The sequence below is a fragment of the Chenopodium album genome, chromosome 4, assembly GCF_948465745.1.
Source record: "Chenopodium album chromosome 4, dcCheAlbu1.1, whole genome shotgun sequence".
Lineage (NCBI taxonomy): Eukaryota > Viridiplantae > Streptophyta > Magnoliopsida > Caryophyllales > Amaranthaceae > Chenopodium > Chenopodium album.
The window spans coordinates 78,764,709-78,780,197 of record NC_137837.1 but is presented as its reverse complement, the minus strand read 5'-3'; the positions used below and the strand labels follow the sequence as shown (position 1 = coordinate 78,780,197).

At 34.8% G+C, this 15,489-nt stretch overlaps 1 protein-coding gene across 1 annotated transcript; it reads left to right on the top strand.

Moving 5' to 3' along the window:
- Positions 1-1,279: 1,279 nt before the first annotated feature.
- On the top strand, positions 1,280-5,578 carry LOC145629441 (heterogeneous nuclear ribonucleoprotein 1-like). The gene is made up of 5 exons (XM_081682045.1): positions 1,280-1,433; positions 1,537-1,653; positions 1,940-2,180; positions 2,454-3,642; positions 5,092-5,578. Exons 3-5 carry the CDS (start codon positions 1,959-1,961, stop codon positions 5,103-5,105), a joined length of 1,425 nt encoding a protein of 474 aa, XP_081538171.1. The 5' UTR covers positions 1,280-1,433; positions 1,537-1,653; positions 1,940-1,958; the 3' UTR covers positions 5,106-5,578.
- Positions 5,579-15,489: the final 9,911 nt, after the last annotated feature.

Genomic DNA, 15,489 nt, shown 5'->3' with positions numbered 1-15,489 from the left:
ACATCAGCCTAAATGTTATGTAATTTAAACTGTTTTATTGTAACCATATTATTATAAATCTAGTTAGATGAAAAAAACATACTTATTATAAGTTACATATGTAAACGCAATTTTATGTTATTTATAAAACATTTTGTAATGGAGTTATATTGTCGTTATTACGTGATATACTTGTTTAATTTAATCATCTGAAGATACTTCTAATTTTTTTTAAAAAATAATGTAATTTCCATACAATATTTTTTTGCAACTACTGCAGTACTATAGCGCATTAGCACGACCCTTCCAAATATTCTCTTGCACACTACGATAATTTGAGATTGCTTGACCCTTAAAATAAACTATTTATATAGTATATGTTCTTTTTTTCAATAACACCCTTATAAATTGTAAGGCTAGAGTTCTAGACCAATAAGTTGCTTATATATATATTATTAATATACAAAGTATTTTTATAACTATATAAAGTACAATTCTAGGTTATTTCATGTTATGTTCTTCTATGAATGAATATTTGATACCTCCGTTATTAAATGTGTACAATTTGAATTTGTATACAGATAGAGTACTCGTATTAATTCATGTATCCTTTAACTATAAAATACACTTGTAAAATTTTAAAAAATATACATGTAAAATCATGTGGAACTAACCCTATTAGCTTAATTCAATATATTCTCTTAAAATATCACTCCGTAATTTTTCATAAATTTATTACCAACAAATTGTGGTTTTCAGTTTTTTGTATCTTAAAAGTGTATGATATATGTCATATAATGAATAAAAAATTAGTCAAACTTATTAAAATCATGCTAATTTTGAAAACTGATAATAGAAAAGTGAAAATACCTTTTTTTCTTGTTTCCAGTTTTTGGTTTAAAAAAAAAACTGAAAACTGAAAACAAAAAAAATGCCAAACAAGCCCTAAGAAATTCATGATTTATACATTGATAAACATAAAACAAAACAAAAAGTGAAAAAGTATTTTCGAAGCATATTTTTATAATATATATTTTTTTTCTTTGTGTTCCACCTAATTTACCCCTTTGATCTAATTCAAATTTAGGATCAGTTATGGATGGTTAAGTTCATGTCCCTTCTCAATTGTTGTTGCGAGGATCTAAATATTTTATGACCTACAAGTATTTCATGTGTTCTTTAATTTGAATGGTAAATCTGTATGGGTCGGGTGTAGGATATAAATTTCAATTTTCTATAATTTTATTTATTTTTACCAATCCAATATTTGAAAAAAAAATAATAATAATAATAAAAAAAAAGGTTGGAATAAACCAAAGAAATATAGAAAAAGGGGAAGAGAAAAGAGAGAAAGAAAGAGCCTTGTAGAGGATGACCTCATCCTCTCTTCTCCTTCTTCCTTATCATTCCTCTTCTTAGATCTTAGTTTTCGCATCTGGGTTTCCTTTCAATCGGTCTGTTTTCTCTCTCTAATTCTCTCATTTCCCATTTTTCTCATAATTAATTCTGGGTTTTTCTTTGTTTATTGATTTTCTATTTATTTTCCCATTGATTCAGGAATCCTAGATTGATTTGTACACGATCCGATGTCCCTGGATTAAATTGGCAATATCCCCCTTTTTCATTGATCAGAATTCTATACTGGGTTCTGCTCATTTCATATAAAAAAAAGAGGTAAATTTTTTAAATTTAATTTTTGGTTTTTTTATGTCGATTTAGTTTGTTTTTTTGCCTTTAATTTCATTGAATTGGTCGTTTGCTGAGTTGGGCATTTGAAATTTGATGATTTTGATCTATTAATAGTCAATTTAGCTGTATAATTTTTATTTTTAGGTTGAATTTTGATGTTTGCATTATATGATTGCTTAATTTTATTGCATTTTAGAGTTTATGGTAATGATGGGAATAAATGAAAACCCTTTATGAGGTTTATGATGATGTTATTGAAATTGAATTGCAGAAAAATAAGAAGGAAAAAAATGGAATCAGATCTTGGTAAGCTTTTCATTGGTGGGATCTCATGGGACACGGATGAGAGTAGGCTTAAGGAGTATTTTGGGCAATATGGAGAAGTAGTGGAGGCTGTGATCATGAGGGATCGAATTACAGGCCGTGCCCGTGGCTTCGGTTTTATTGTCTTTGCTGATCCTGCTGTTGCTGAGAGAGTTGTGATGGACAAGCACATGATCGATGGCCGAACAGTGAGTAGATTGATTGTGATTGTTGATGTTCTGCATACCTTGATAACGTAATTTCAGATTGTGCATTAGCTCTTATGTCGAATAATTATGCTGTGTACATTAGTTCATTAGTGCTTGCTATAGCCTCGCTAAGTTGCATTGACATGTTTGATCAGTCAGTTTGCGACTTGTGTAGCTTGAAATGAGTAATGTACAGACATGCTACTAGATGTTTAAATTGACTTTGACATGATTTTTGATGAAAATTGTTTCTCTTTGACCTTTTTGGCTTAGGTTGAAGCAAAGAAAGCAGTCCCAAGGGATGATCAGCAAATTCTGAGTAGAAACAATAATATGATCCAAGGATCTCCCGGTCCTGGACGTACCAAAAAGATATTTGTAGGAGGTTTAGCATCAACAGTTACCGAGAGTGACTTCAAGAAGTACTTTGATCAATTCGGTATTATTACAGATGTTGTGGTAATGTATGATCACAACACCCAAAGGCCAAGAGGGTTTGGGTTCATTACTTACGATTCAGAAGATGCTGTTGATAGGGTGTTGCATAGAACTTTCCATGAACTTAATGGAAAAATGGTTGAGGTTAAGCGAGCTGTACCTAAAGAGATGTCTCCAGGCCCTAGTCGCAGCCCTGTAGTAGGATATAATTATGGCATGAGTAGGGCTAGCAACTTCATTAACAACTATGCTCAAGGCTACAATCTTAACTCTATTGCTGGATATGGTAGACTTAATCCACTTGTTACTGGTCGAACTGGGCTTCCACCATTTGGTAATCCTGGATATGGAATGGGTATGAATATGAATATGAATATGGAGCCAGGGTTAAGTGCTAACTACAGTGCCAATTCTAATTTCAGCAACAACCAGGGTTATGGTCGTGTTTTGGGACCTTATTATAGTGGCAACTCAAACAGGTACAACACTCCAATCGGATATAATGTTGGTAATACAAGGGGTGATTCGTTGGCAAATTCAACAGCAAGAAATGTCTGGGGAAATGGATCTTTTAACAATCCTACAAATCCCCCCAGTCCTGGTGCTTTTCTGGGATCTGGTAGTGGAAATTTTGGGGTCTCGTTTGGTAACAATGGAGCCAATTGGGGTACATCTCCTACAACATCCCAAGGTGGGGGTAATGGTTCTGGATATAGCAGTGGGAATCTCGGGTATGGTTTTGGTGAAAGTTATGGGTTGAGCGGTGGAGGCTATGGAAGAACTCATAACACTGATGTTGCTCCCCCATCTACATTTGCAGCATCAACAGGTGGTTTTGATACATCATATGGTGACCTATATCGTGGTACGTCAGGGTATGGTGATTCAACATGGCGTGCTACTTCTCCTGAGCTTGATGGATCTGGTACATTCGGCTTTGGTTTAGGCAGCGCAGATATTGCATCAAGAACTTCTGAGGGTCTAATTGGAAACTATAGTGCGTCAAGTAGACAAGCAAGTAGAGGTAAACTTCTTAAATTTCCCTTCCTTTCCATAAACTTTGTAATTTATGATTTTACCAAAGAGAGTTGAATTATGAATATTCATGTGCTAGCTTAGATCTAGGTTGAACTTTTGTAAGTTGCCTGTAAAGATGCTAGAAATTTAGGGGATTGTAGGATATTAATATCAAATGGCCAAGTATGATTATTCCGGATCATAGTTATCTGTTGTCTTAAAGCTCGACTCCCATGCCTTTTGATTTTGGTGTACCCTTGTTGGAAATATCCAAAACATTTTAACACATAAAACTGATCCTTCACTCATCAGTCAAACACAAAACTTGACCTAGTTTGTGCTCCTTTCAGGTCAAACCTGAGTTGCAGTGTCATCTAAACAAACTTCATGCTCATTTTCTTTTATCCATTGAACAAAAAGAAAATTAGGGTAGAATAAGAGTAGTTTTTCTTCCCTATTTCTGTCTTGCTATGTCCAAGAGTATTTTCTTCTTTATCTTTTGCTGTGAACTTAAGTTTCTTATAGAATTTTTTAGCTTCAGTGAAAGATAGCATCACTTTGAATTTAGAAGTGATGCATTACTTTAGAATGTTTTGGATTATATTACTAGGTTTTTTGAAGTCCTCAGCCTCAACAGTATAATTGCTTTCCATATCCACCGATAGATACTTAGTCTACTTAATATTATTGCTTTCCTTGTTAGGGCTGACTGAAAAGACTAGAATATATATTTAGTCCTCTTTTATTTTCCTAGCTTCAGTGTAAGATAGCAGCATGAAGCCGAAATAATTTTTAAGTCATGTGATTGGAGTGAACACCAGTTTCAACATCAGGCAGGTTAGGCATACCCAAAAGGTTTGGTTTATACGGGTCAGTCCCTTACTCTCCTGGGTTAGGAATGTCACCCTGATACTGGAGGAAACTTATTGTCATAGAATTGTCCTGTCAGGGATTGGCCGTGCCATCTCTATGACATTTTGGTTTCGATGGCATAAGGTAGCATTGTTTTGATCCACATCAACTACAACTCTTCCTTTTCTGGTCTGAGGGAGGCGTACAGAATTGTGTTTAACATAGGAATAGTCACTCTTGCTACTATTCAAGTATTCGAGTCCTCTGCCTTTAAATTCATGAATGAATGTTAGTCTCTAGACTAGAAGTTTGTGCTTGAAAGTTCTGATTTTCATCTAGGTGATAGATATGATAGAATTCTGTAAAATCCTTCAGCTTCATCAATGCTAGAAGAATTGGCTCTCTACATGTGCCAGTTTTTTAAAAATCATTTTGTTTTACTATTCCGTATTTGCGATTAACTGGGTTTTATATTTATGTTTTGAAACAGTTGCTCAAATGTATGCCAAGTTGATTTTTTATTTTTTTTTTGGCTAGATTTAGAATTGCATTATGTATAGTAAACTTAAATTTAATAATTTTCTTTTTCTTCAACTTCCCTCAGGAATTGCTGCGTAGAAAACTGTGATTTGGACAGCAGATGGTAATTGCTAGGAATATCCAGGAAGTCCAGCTAAACAAGTGATAAGATTGTGAGTTATACATTCCCTCGTTCATATGTCTCAGCATATAAGGAAATTCAGCACACGATAATAACAGGGATTTCGTCTCTTTATACAAATTCAGTTAAGGGCAGTTAAGAAGGTTTTTTTCCAGATAAGGCTTAAAACTTGAACTTTTTTTTCTTTTTCTTCCCTTTGAAATTAGGTTCTTGGTATTTGGTTGAGCTGTAAAATCAGATTGCGGGATATACTCAAAACGTTCATTTGAGATAGTTATCAGTGCACTAAACTGAGAGAGCGAGTGATAGTATATCAGATATAGATCAGTGTTTTTGTTCTTTTTTTCCCCTCTTTTAACAAGCTGTAACGACTAGCTAGTCGAATTTCATGTACTCATTACGTATATTTTACTTTGTTATTTTGTCCTCAGATTGTATGCTGTGAGGCTTTCTTTGATTTATAGTGTGAAACAATAGCGGGATATCCATCTCGGATTCCCTTTAAATAAGTTTACTGGATACTCAAAATTCATTTGTGTTGAAGATGTATGTTTTTGAAGCAGTTTGAAAATTTTAGCTGTGAAATTTTATGTTTAGATTTTTTTTTTCCATTTTCATTTTCTTTATTTATTTCTTTTTGCAGTTGAACAGGAAAAGCTATTTTTCCTCATATAGCAACTTGCATGTATCCATTTTTGTTAAAAACTTTATTTGATTCTTTAAATTACCTTTTTTTCCACTTGCTTTTCTAACAATTTGACTGCAAACTGTGCAGCACTAAAATACCTCAAGCACACTTTATTTTCTGTTTTAGGCAATTACTCCGTATATTTTTATTTTTAAGGTAATATTCATTGCTACCAACTTACCAAGACAGTATATTAGTATATAAGTAATCTCAAATAAATCATGTCAGAAGAAAAAAAAAATCACCGATTTCCTTTTTCTTGTCTCCTTTTTTATTTCATGGAATACCAATAAATATGAAGACTAAACAGCTGTTTGAAAAAATGTCATCTATTTAGATTTATATTTGCATATAGATTTTCAACCCCATTGTGAATATTTATTCGTTGTTATATTGAGTATTTTCTACCTCTTTTTGAGCTTTGTTTGTGCCTCGAAATCCTCTTGATCCTACCCTAAATTAGTGTAGACAAACAGATAGATTATTTTCCGTAAAGGGATCAATATCTTGATGTGTCTATCTGAAACGATCCAACGTTGTCGAAGCATATTCTTACGTGTGGTCATTGTGTTTACCTTATCTTCCCAACCTACATTGGCTGCATACCACCCCCTAAAAAAATTTTATGTTCATGGGAAAGGAGATTTTATTGAGATTATATTGGATGAGGTTTGTGGTCCATTTTTGTAATGAACAGAAAAGGCAAAGCTCCACTATGAGTAAAAAATGGAAAAAATAAAAATTGGGGACATTTTCTTTTCTAATAGTTCTAACTTTATCACTAGTCATACCCCATACTTGTTCTGTCTATGTGTTTTGTTTGGTAATTGGTCCCACTATTAATTTGTATTGGAACCCATGAGGGTTGATACTTGATACAATTTGAGTTATTTTTTGATCCATTTTTTAACCAGTTTGTGGTGTATGATTTTATTAGGGTTATCTTCATAGTGTTATGAGTAGACAAATTGTGAAAAAAAAAATGAAGATATTGTTACATTACTATCACCATTTTTGTAAGAGTACTCAAGTATTCCTTTCTCTACACCCTTTACTATCCATGATGGGTGTGGATTTAGCTAGTCGATGATCGGGTTTTCTAAGGGTGAACGTGTCTCGATTAGGAATTGGAAGACAGCTCATCTGCCAATAGGGGATACGATGGGTGTACATGTAAAGTAGAAAACTAAAAGCATGAATTTATCGATCCTATTTATTAGTGATAATGATATCCACCTCAATATTGATACGAAAGTGATATAGATGTTGATGTAAGGTAGGACCTATCATATTTATGGCCAAAACCTCGTTAGAATCTCAACCAAATTATTTCATTCAACTTGATCAAATAAACCTATTTTCCTTAACTCTGGTTTCTTTACCTCAAATTCCTCATATACATCGTTATAATTTGTAAAGTGAATATTTTATCAATTTAATATTTCGTAGTAACAAATTGTAGTTTTTTAAGTAGTATTGATATTTTAAAAAAAAAAATAACCAATGGGCCAATGAAAATTACCCAAATGATTTGACAATGCTGTTGAGAAGTTGCAACTGTCTTAACGTATTTCGGCGCCTTAACAATTCAAAGGTCGTTGATTTTGTCCAACGCGCTCTTTTCTTTTTTTAAAAAAATAAAAATTAAAAAAAATGTTGGAATAATTGGGCCCAGATATTTTGACCAGTTAAGCAATAAGGATATCGGCCCAGATTCTTTTGGGCCCACCATTTAGAATATAATCCCACTGTATTGGTTGTTGTACTTTATTTTATTTATTTTACTTTAATAAAAAAAAAAAATTGAAATAGCATTAATATGTCTGTGATTGTGATTGTGTTTGTGTTTGTGTTTGTGTTTGTGTTTGTAGTTGCTGCCAGGAATGTTTATGGTTTGCATGTCTCCATCCTCTTTCATCACACCCTCTTCGCCACATCTCCTTTCTACCACACCAAAAACAATTTTTTTTTTTTTTTTATTTTTTTTTATTTTTTATAAAATAATTTATTTTTTATTTTATTTTATACGTATTATATATTAAAACATAAAACCTCTCACGCACACAATAATAAATAGGTAAATATGTACTTGAGTTAATATTTTTGAATAAGTGTTAAGTTTTTTATAAGAATAATTAGAGACAATAGAAAAATGATATTCCATACAAAAGGCCAAAGTGAGGGTTAGAGAGGAGAATGTCTCATTCTTTTCTTTCTCTGAACGAGTACAAAAGTAAAAATAATATTGGTAATTGATATACGGAGTACTAACTATATTAAATTACTAGATTAATCGCACGATTTAAGAAAATTTTATTAATATTATATTATTAATTAATTGATTGCTTTTGCAACAAATCATATAAAAGAGTACTTTTAGGAAGAAAAAGGTCATTAATGCGTATATAAAGATGGGCACGGGCCGTGCCGGCACGCGGGCGGCACGGGCCCGGCACGACTCCGGCACGGCCCGGCACGGGCACGGTGGCCGGCACGGCACGGCACGGCGGCACGCCGGCGTGCCGTGGGCCGTGCCGTGAACAACTTTTTTGGGACCGGCACGGGCACGGCCCGTGGCACGGCGGGCGGCACGGTGGCCGGCACGTGGGCCGGCACGCCGGCACGACCCGCCGGCACGGCACGTGGCACGGCCCGGCACGGCCAGGCACGGCACGGCACGGCCCGTGCCACTAGCCGTTGGAATATGGCCGTTTATGGCCGTTTTCCAACAGCTATAAACGGCCATATTTTCCACCCCATTTCCCACCCAAATCCCCTATAAATACCTCATATTTTCCTCCAAAATTTTCACAATTCATCAACTCATCTCTTCTCTCTTATTCTCTAATTTTCTTACTCCCAAATTCTCAATTCTCAAATTCCTAAAAAACATACAATCTTCCTCTCTTTTGTGAAAAGAAAAAAAAAATTTCTACTCTCTTATAAATTTTACATTTTTACTATTATTACTTGTACTAGTCTACTACAAAAAAAAAAAAAAAAAAAAATTGTTATATTTACATTCGGGAAATTAAAAATTCGGGAAATTATAAATTTGGGAAAGCATTGAAGCGTCATTGTAAGATCTAACTCAACTTTATTTTAATTTGTTATTGTTATTGTTATTGTTACTATTATTGTTATTATTATTAATTTATTATCATTATTATTATTATTATTATTATTATTATTATTATTATTATTATTATTATTATTATTATTATTATTATTATTATTATTATTATTATTATTATTGGAACTACTTAATTATATAAAAACTACTTTCTATTTTAATTGTGGGTTATTTGGATTGTTGAAATCTGTCTAAGGCGGGATTTGGGCTCTGGACAACGTCGCTCCTAACCTCTCCTACCTGGGATCTCATTGATCCAAGTAATCTACTATTATTATAATTATTTTTGAAAATTTAATTTATATAAAAACTACTTACTAATTTATTCTCATTGATCTCATTGTTGTTAATTGTTACTTTGTTATTGTTAGTTGTGTTATTATTATTAATTAATCATGGCATCAAACCCGAACGTTTCCTCCTCCTCTAGAAAAGCCAAGTCAACACGTAGGGAATCACCAAACCCAAACACTTCAATGTCTATGCCCCCCCCTAACATGCCCTTTCCCTCTCCTAACATGCCCTTTCCAAACACTTCCACCCCTTTCTTTCATCCCCAAAACACGGGAGGGCAAGAACAAATGGATGATATGGCTCCTTGGACCCAATTTCAACAAACCCAATTTCAACAATATGAATTTCCTTTTCCTCCTCCTCCTCCTTCCCAAGGTAGCCAAACACAAGCTTGCGGGTCGAGTGAACCATCCACCCATAATCCTAACATATTAGAGTGGTGTACCGAAGAGGATTTTGCTCAAACCAAAAGAAAGAGTGGATGTTGGGTACATTATCAATTAAGTAAAGATGGAAAAAAATGCAAGTGTCGGACTTGTGGTAAAATTTTCTCGGCCGATACCAAGGGAGGGACGGGACACCTTACTAGGCATACAAAAAAATGTGGTGGACCATCTAGTGATCCAACCCAACCTAAAATTTCTCAATTCCACCCACAAGGTTTCATTTACAATTACGAGAGAGATAGGGATGAACTTGGGAGAATGATTGTACATGCAGAACAACCTTTTCTTTTCGCCGAAAATGATGCCTTCAACAACTATATTAACCGAGCACTACAACCAAAACACAAAAAAATCTCCCGAAAAACCGTTCGATCTGCTGCCATGAAGACTTATCTAGAGTACAAATTAAGATTAGTAAATGAATTAGCTAATCTTCCTAGTAGAGTTTCTTTAACCGCCGATGCATGGGATAGTGGGTACCAACTTCATTATTTATGTGTTACTTGTCATTGGTTAGATAATGAGTGGATGTTACAAAAACGCATCATTCATTTCAAAATGCTTGAATACCCTCATACCGGTCTTAACATTTCACATCATTTAATGGAAGCTATTGATGCATATAGTCTTAGGGATAAAATCATGTCTATGACTTTCGATAACGCAACTTCTATGACATATAGTGCGAATTTGGTTAAACCCCAATTAACCGATTTAGTATTAGATGGAGAAGCACTTCATGTTAGATGCATTTGTCATGTTCTTAACTTGTGTGTGAAGGATGGAACACAAGCAATTGGTCCATTTTATCACAAAATACGGAGTGCTATTTGCACTATTAATAGCTCTAACATGAGATGGCAAGAATGGAAAGGTTTTTGCAGGCAACAACGGATTAAAACCATAAAAATAGCACCGGATTGTCCAACTAGGTGGAACTCCACCTATGAAATGTTGAGTCGGGCAATCGAGTACAAGGTTCATTTAACACTTTTTTATAATATGAAATATCCACAAAATGCTTTACTTGAAGATGATTGGGTTAATTGTGAAAAATATATGCAGTTTTTACAATTACTATATGGTATGACACATTGTTTTTCTTCTGTATATAATCCTTGTGCTCATTCTTTTCTTAGCAATGCATGTTTACTTGCACAACTTTTTGCGGAACACCGATCAGAACATGCTTATCGTGGATATCTTCCATCCATGGAGGATAAATGGCGTAAATATTACACCGATATTCCTATGATTTATATTTTTGCTTCCATTTTAGATCCTAGACAAAAATATGATGGCACCTTTTTATTAATTGATATTTATTATAGTAACATGAATTTTGAAGGTGATGTTGAAACTTTTAAGACTAAGGTGACGGATGAGTTTTTTAATTTATATAATGTTTATGAAAGTAAATATGGAACCGTGTCTCGATTTGCCCCTTCTCAAACATCCAAAAATGTAAGTAAACGGGCCAAAGGTTTATTTGCACAAGCTGCTAACTTGATGTCTAAGTATTCAGGTACAGAATCATCATCATCTAGGAGAACTCAAAGCGATGTTTCGGAGTTGCAAATGTACTTAAGTTACGACTTCATGAAAGGCATGGACGATGAAGAGAAGTTTGGCCTCGACATCCTCGATTGGTGGAAATCACAAGTCGTGAAACATCCAATTTTATCGGCAATGGCTCGTGATATTTTTGCTATCCAAGTCTCCTCCGTTGCTTCCGAAAGAGCTTTTAGTGCGTCGGGAAGAGTTCTAGACGATAGAAGAACAAGACTAAAACCCGAAACACTTGAAATGTGTGTTTGCTTCAAGGATTGGTTGGATGCCGAAACTCGTTCTCAAGATCGTACTTATGCACAAAACGACGACGATGAAGGAACGTCGACTTCTTTTAGTTCTCAATCCACTCAATTGGCGGATGAACTTGAACCTCTAGGAGACGAAGACGAAGACGAAGATGAAGACGAAGGCGAAGACGAAGACGACCAATAATAATTACATGATTACATATTTACATTATACACTATTGTATTCTTTTTGTATTATCGAACTTCGTATTCCGTATAATAAATGAAGTTATTCAATATTCATACACTATTGTACGATTTTTAATTATCATTACTTATTTTGTAATTTTGTATTATTGAATTATCGTATATTCGTACCGGCTAGTCGGCTACCGTCATATAATAAAATAAGTTATTCTTCAATTTTTTGTGTTTTCGGATTATCGCACTAGTATTTTTTTTTTATTATATGCATTTTTGTTTTTAATTCGTTTTTTTTAACATTTATTTTTTTTTTTAAGAAAAAAAAAAAAAAAAAAAATTAAAAACGGCACGGTTTGGCCCGCGGCCCGGCACGGCACGGCCCGCTAGGCACGTGGGCCGTGCCGTGCCGTGGGCTGGGGTGTGCCAATCCCAGGCACGGCACGGCACGGCACGCCGCGGAGCCGGCACGGCACGGCACGGCACGGGCACCACCCCGGCACGGCCAGGCACGGCCCGCGGCGGCACGGGCACGGCCCGTGCCCATCTTTATGCGTATATAGTAATTGATATTCATACTTTTATTTATTTTTTTAAAAAATAATCTTTCTAATATTTGAATTTATTTGTTGGAAAGATGAAAAAAAATTGGGAAAAAAATGATTGAAAAAATGGTGATGTCATATTCAATTTTGGGGGGAAAAATTTTAATTAAAAGATGACATGTATACAGAGATGATGTCAGTGGTTTTAACTTTAGTAATAGTTAAAGCTGGGCATGGGCCGGGTCAGCACGCGGGCGGCCCGGGCACGGCACGAGGATGGCCCGGCACGGCCCGGCCCGACGGCAGGCCCGGCCCGGCACGATGGCACGCCCCTCGTGCCTCGTGCGGGCTGCGGTGAAAAAAAATCCAAAAGTGGCCCGGCACGGCACGAGCCCGGCCAATAGCCCGTGGCACGGCCCGCAGGCACGGCCCGCAGGCACGGCCCGCGGGCTAACGGCTATAAACTGGCGCTGCTCTTGTTTTTTCCCTCCAACGGCCATAAACGGCTATAAACGACTCTATTTTCACTTATAAATACCACCCTCAACTTCCAATTCTTTCCACAACTCAATACTCATCTTCTCATCTCATTCTCTTACTCTCTTACTCTCTTATTCTCATATATTATAATTTATAAATTATAATCTCTTAATATTTCTTAATCTCTTATTCTATTATAAATTTTACATTTTTAATATTATTAGTCTACTACCAAAAAAAAAAAAAAAATTGTTATATTTACATTCGGGAAATTATAATTTCGGGAAATTATAAATTCGAGAAATTATAAATTTGGGAAAGCATTGAAGCGTCATTGTAAGATCTAACTCAACTTTATTTTAATTTGTTATTGTTATTGTTATTATTATTATTATTATTATTATTATTATTATTATTATTATTATTATTATTATTATTATTATTATTATTATTGTTGTTGTATACTTGGAACTACTTAATTACATAAAAACTACTTTCTATTTTAATTGTGGGTTATTTGGATTGTTGAAATCTGTCTAAGGCGGGATTTGGGCTCTGGACAACGTCGATCCTAACCATAACCTACCTGGGATCTCATTGATTTAGATAATCTACTATTATTATAATCATTTTTGAAAATTTATTAACTTACTAATTAAGTAATAATTAAGAAAAAAAACTTACTTATACTTGTTAATTGTTATAATTTGTTATAATTTGTTACTTTGTTAGTGTTATAAACTTATAATTGTTAATTTGTTATAATTGTTAATATTGTTTAATTATTATTTATTAGTTAATAATCTTAATTAATCATGGCATCAAACCCGAACCAATCCTCCTCTAAAAAAGCCAAATCTAAACGACCATTGGAAGGCTCTTCTATGCCCCCCCTACAATGCAAATCCCTACTATGCAAATCCCTACAATGGCCAATCCCACCCACCCCGGGTTTTCTACCGGTTTTCCCACCGGATTAGATCAACAAGGGACATTCCAACCATGGCAAAGCACCCAATCTCCACCTTATTATGCCTCCGCACATGATATGCCTTTTGAATTTAACTATCAAACAAGTCAAGCAAGCAACACACAACCTGCCGGCTCTAGTGACCCATCCGTCCAAAATACTATTCCCCCATCTGATAACCCATTCATTGAATGGTACACCGAAGAAGAAATGACCCTTTTGAAAAACCGAAAGAGTAAATGTTGGCAATATTTCTTGTTAAGTAAAGATGGTGAAAAAGCCAAGTGTAAAACTTGTGGTAATATTTATTCGGCTCCAGCCAAAGGCGGTACGGGGCACCTAAACCGACACAGTGAAAAATGTGGTGCCCCTAGTACTGACCCAACTCAACCAAAAATTTCTCAATTTCATCCTTATGGCTTCACTTACAATTATGAGAGGGATAGGGATGAACTTGGGAGAATGATAGTCCAAGCCGAACAACCTTTTCTTTTTGCTGAAAGTGATCCGTTTAACAATTACATTAAACGAGCACTACAACCCCAACACAAAAAAATCTCCCGAAAAACCGTTAAAACAGCTGCCATGAAAACTTACTTAGAATACAAAATGAAATTAATTGAAGAACTTAAAACTCTTACTTCAAGAGTTTCTATAACTTCTGATGCATGGGATGGTGGTTATGGTTTACATTATTTGTGTGTTACTTGTCATTGGGTTGATAGTGAATGGTTATTGCAAAAACGTATTATTTATTTCAAATTGCTTGAATACCCCCATACGGCCTTTAATATTTCTAATTGTATTATGAGTGCTCTTGATGAATATTGTCTTAGGGACAAAATCATGTCCATGACGTTTGATAATGCAACATCCATGACAGCTAGTGCTAATCTAATTAAACCAAACTTGTATAATGTCATAATGGATGGAGATGCATTACATATTAGATGCATTTGTCATGTTTTAAACTTGTGTGTTAAGGATGGACAAGAAGCAATTGGTCCATACTATTCCAAAATTCGAAATGCTGTTTTGTCTATTATGTCTTCTAGCAGTAGGTATCAGGAATGGAGGCGATATCTTAAGCAAAATAAGATAAAGCCTATTAGAATTAAAACGGATTGTCCAACTAGGTGGAACTCCACCTATGACATGTTGAGTCAGGCACTTTCGTATAGAGTTTCATTTTCATTGTTTTACAATAATAAGTATCCACAATTCATGATAGCAGACTCCGATTGGGATAATTGTGAAAAATATATGCAATTTTTACAATTATTATATAGTATGACTCACTGTTTTTCTTCTGTTTATGTTCCTTGCATTCATTCTTTCCTTCAAAATGCATGTTTATTTGCTCAACTTCTTTATGAACATCGATCACAACAAGATTACAATGATTATGTTCCACAAATGGAGGCTAAATGGCGTAAATATTACACTAAGCTTCCTATGGTTTATATGTTTGCTTCTATTTTAGATCCTAGATCAAAGTATGATGGCACATTTATGCTAATTGATATTTACTATGAATGCATGCAACTCGGTGATGGTGTCGAACAATATAAAAATCATGTGAAAGATAAATTTTTTGAGTTATATAGAGTTTATGAATCTAAATATGGAACCGTCACTCATTTTGCCCCTTCTCAAACATCCAAAAGCGTAAGTAAAACGGGCAAAAGTTTGGCGGCCCAAGCTGCTAACATGTTATCTAAGTTTTCAGGTAGTGGATCATCATCAAGGCGAACACAAAGCGATGTTTCGGAGTTGCAAATGTAC